This window comes from Lichtheimia ornata, assembly GCF_029851405.1.
Source record: "Lichtheimia ornata isolate CBS 291.66 chromosome Unknown scaffold00039, whole genome shotgun sequence".
Taxonomy (NCBI): domain Eukaryota; kingdom Fungi; phylum Mucoromycota; class Mucoromycetes; order Mucorales; family Lichtheimiaceae; genus Lichtheimia; species Lichtheimia ornata.
Genome location: NW_026695359.1, coordinates 1 through 1,286, shown reverse-complemented (window position 1 = coordinate 1,286; position 1,286 = coordinate 1). Strand labels below are relative to the sequence as shown.

General features: G+C 44.1%; 1 protein-coding gene across 1 annotated transcript; it reads left to right on the top strand.

The window, feature by feature from the left end:
- Positions 1–262: 262 nt before the first annotated feature.
- Positions 263–1,125, top strand: O0I10_007752 (uncharacterized protein; the record flags this gene model as incomplete). The annotated part of the gene is made up of 4 exons (XM_058487764.1): positions 263–444; positions 530–641; positions 713–910; positions 997–1,125. 4 exons carry the CDS (start codon positions 263–265, stop codon positions 1,123–1,125), a joined length of 621 nt encoding a protein of 206 aa, XP_058341342.1.
- Positions 1,126–1,286: the final 161 nt, after the last annotated feature.

Below are 1,286 nucleotides of genomic sequence, written 5' to 3'. Positions count from 1 at the left end.
TGTATGGGTGATTGTTGCCAGGCAACAGCAGCAGCACTTGTCGTTGTTGCATGAAATGATGTGTGAAAATATATGCGATATGGTGCGGATATCAATGAGATCAAATGACTCTCGAATGACAATGAATCATCATTGAGCAGGTATCATGTCATGGCACAGCAGCCGGTGACTGCCCCACATGAAACAAGTGATTCCCTATGTGTGAGAGCAAAGAATCCCCATTCAAACTGACCCTTTTCTTTCCACGCTCGTTATTTCTATTATGGCTTCCACGTCGGCAACATTATCTTTTGAAAAGAATGCCATGTTCATTGTTGCAAACAAATTATTGCAGCAGCTGATTGATTTGCTGGATAGCTTGCCGCCAAGCAGTGACGATGACGACCAGGTGTATACTAAACCCTCCATAGTAATGCCTGGTGGAACGATCGGCAAACACAGCAGGTGCGTGGGGGTGTACATGTACGAAAGACTATACTAAAAGCGTCTTTATAACCCGCATTATTATACCGCTCGCATGTATACTTAGGCATATATACGATCATTTTCACTTGCTCCTCTTGCATAACCCAAAGTTGGGGTCCGATCCAACAAACAACAACAGCCGGTGGATTGTGGATTTTGATGATCGAAGCCGAGATGTGAGTAGGAGTGTAGTGTTGTAGACATCAGCAGTCTGGTCTTTAACAGGCCTGATCCCATTTGCATATAGCGACCCATGGAAGTGCAGCATGAAAATGCAGTTCGCTCCTTGAAAGAGATGCAGCAAAAACTCCACCAAGCACAAGAAAAGATTCCCTTGGATACACCCTTACTCTTGGTTGCCACGATTGATGATAATGACAAAATACCCAAATACCATATGGAGTCATCATTCGAGAGGGAATTATGGTATTGTTGCATGCATGCCGTAAGTACATGAGGTCTTGTGTGTAGTCTAGTAACGTAACAAACGTACAACGAGAAAAGCGCCTATACTAAAATAACGTAATGCAGATCCACCATTACGCTTCCATCAAAGCCATTTGCATCGAACACAACGTCCCTGTATCCAAAGAGTTTGGCGTAGCTCCATCCACCACGTTATATCATCATCAACATCAAAAAATGACGGGTCACCTTTAATCGACGTAATCATGCACCCTACTATGAGAAAAGAAGAAATGGAATGACATGCAGCAGCAGCAACAGGATACCTTGTAATAAAAAGCGTAGCACCCGGGTTTTCTAAGGCGTCATGCTTCGCATAAAAGAGCGGCGTTGGGGAACGTAATTGGGGGGAAGGG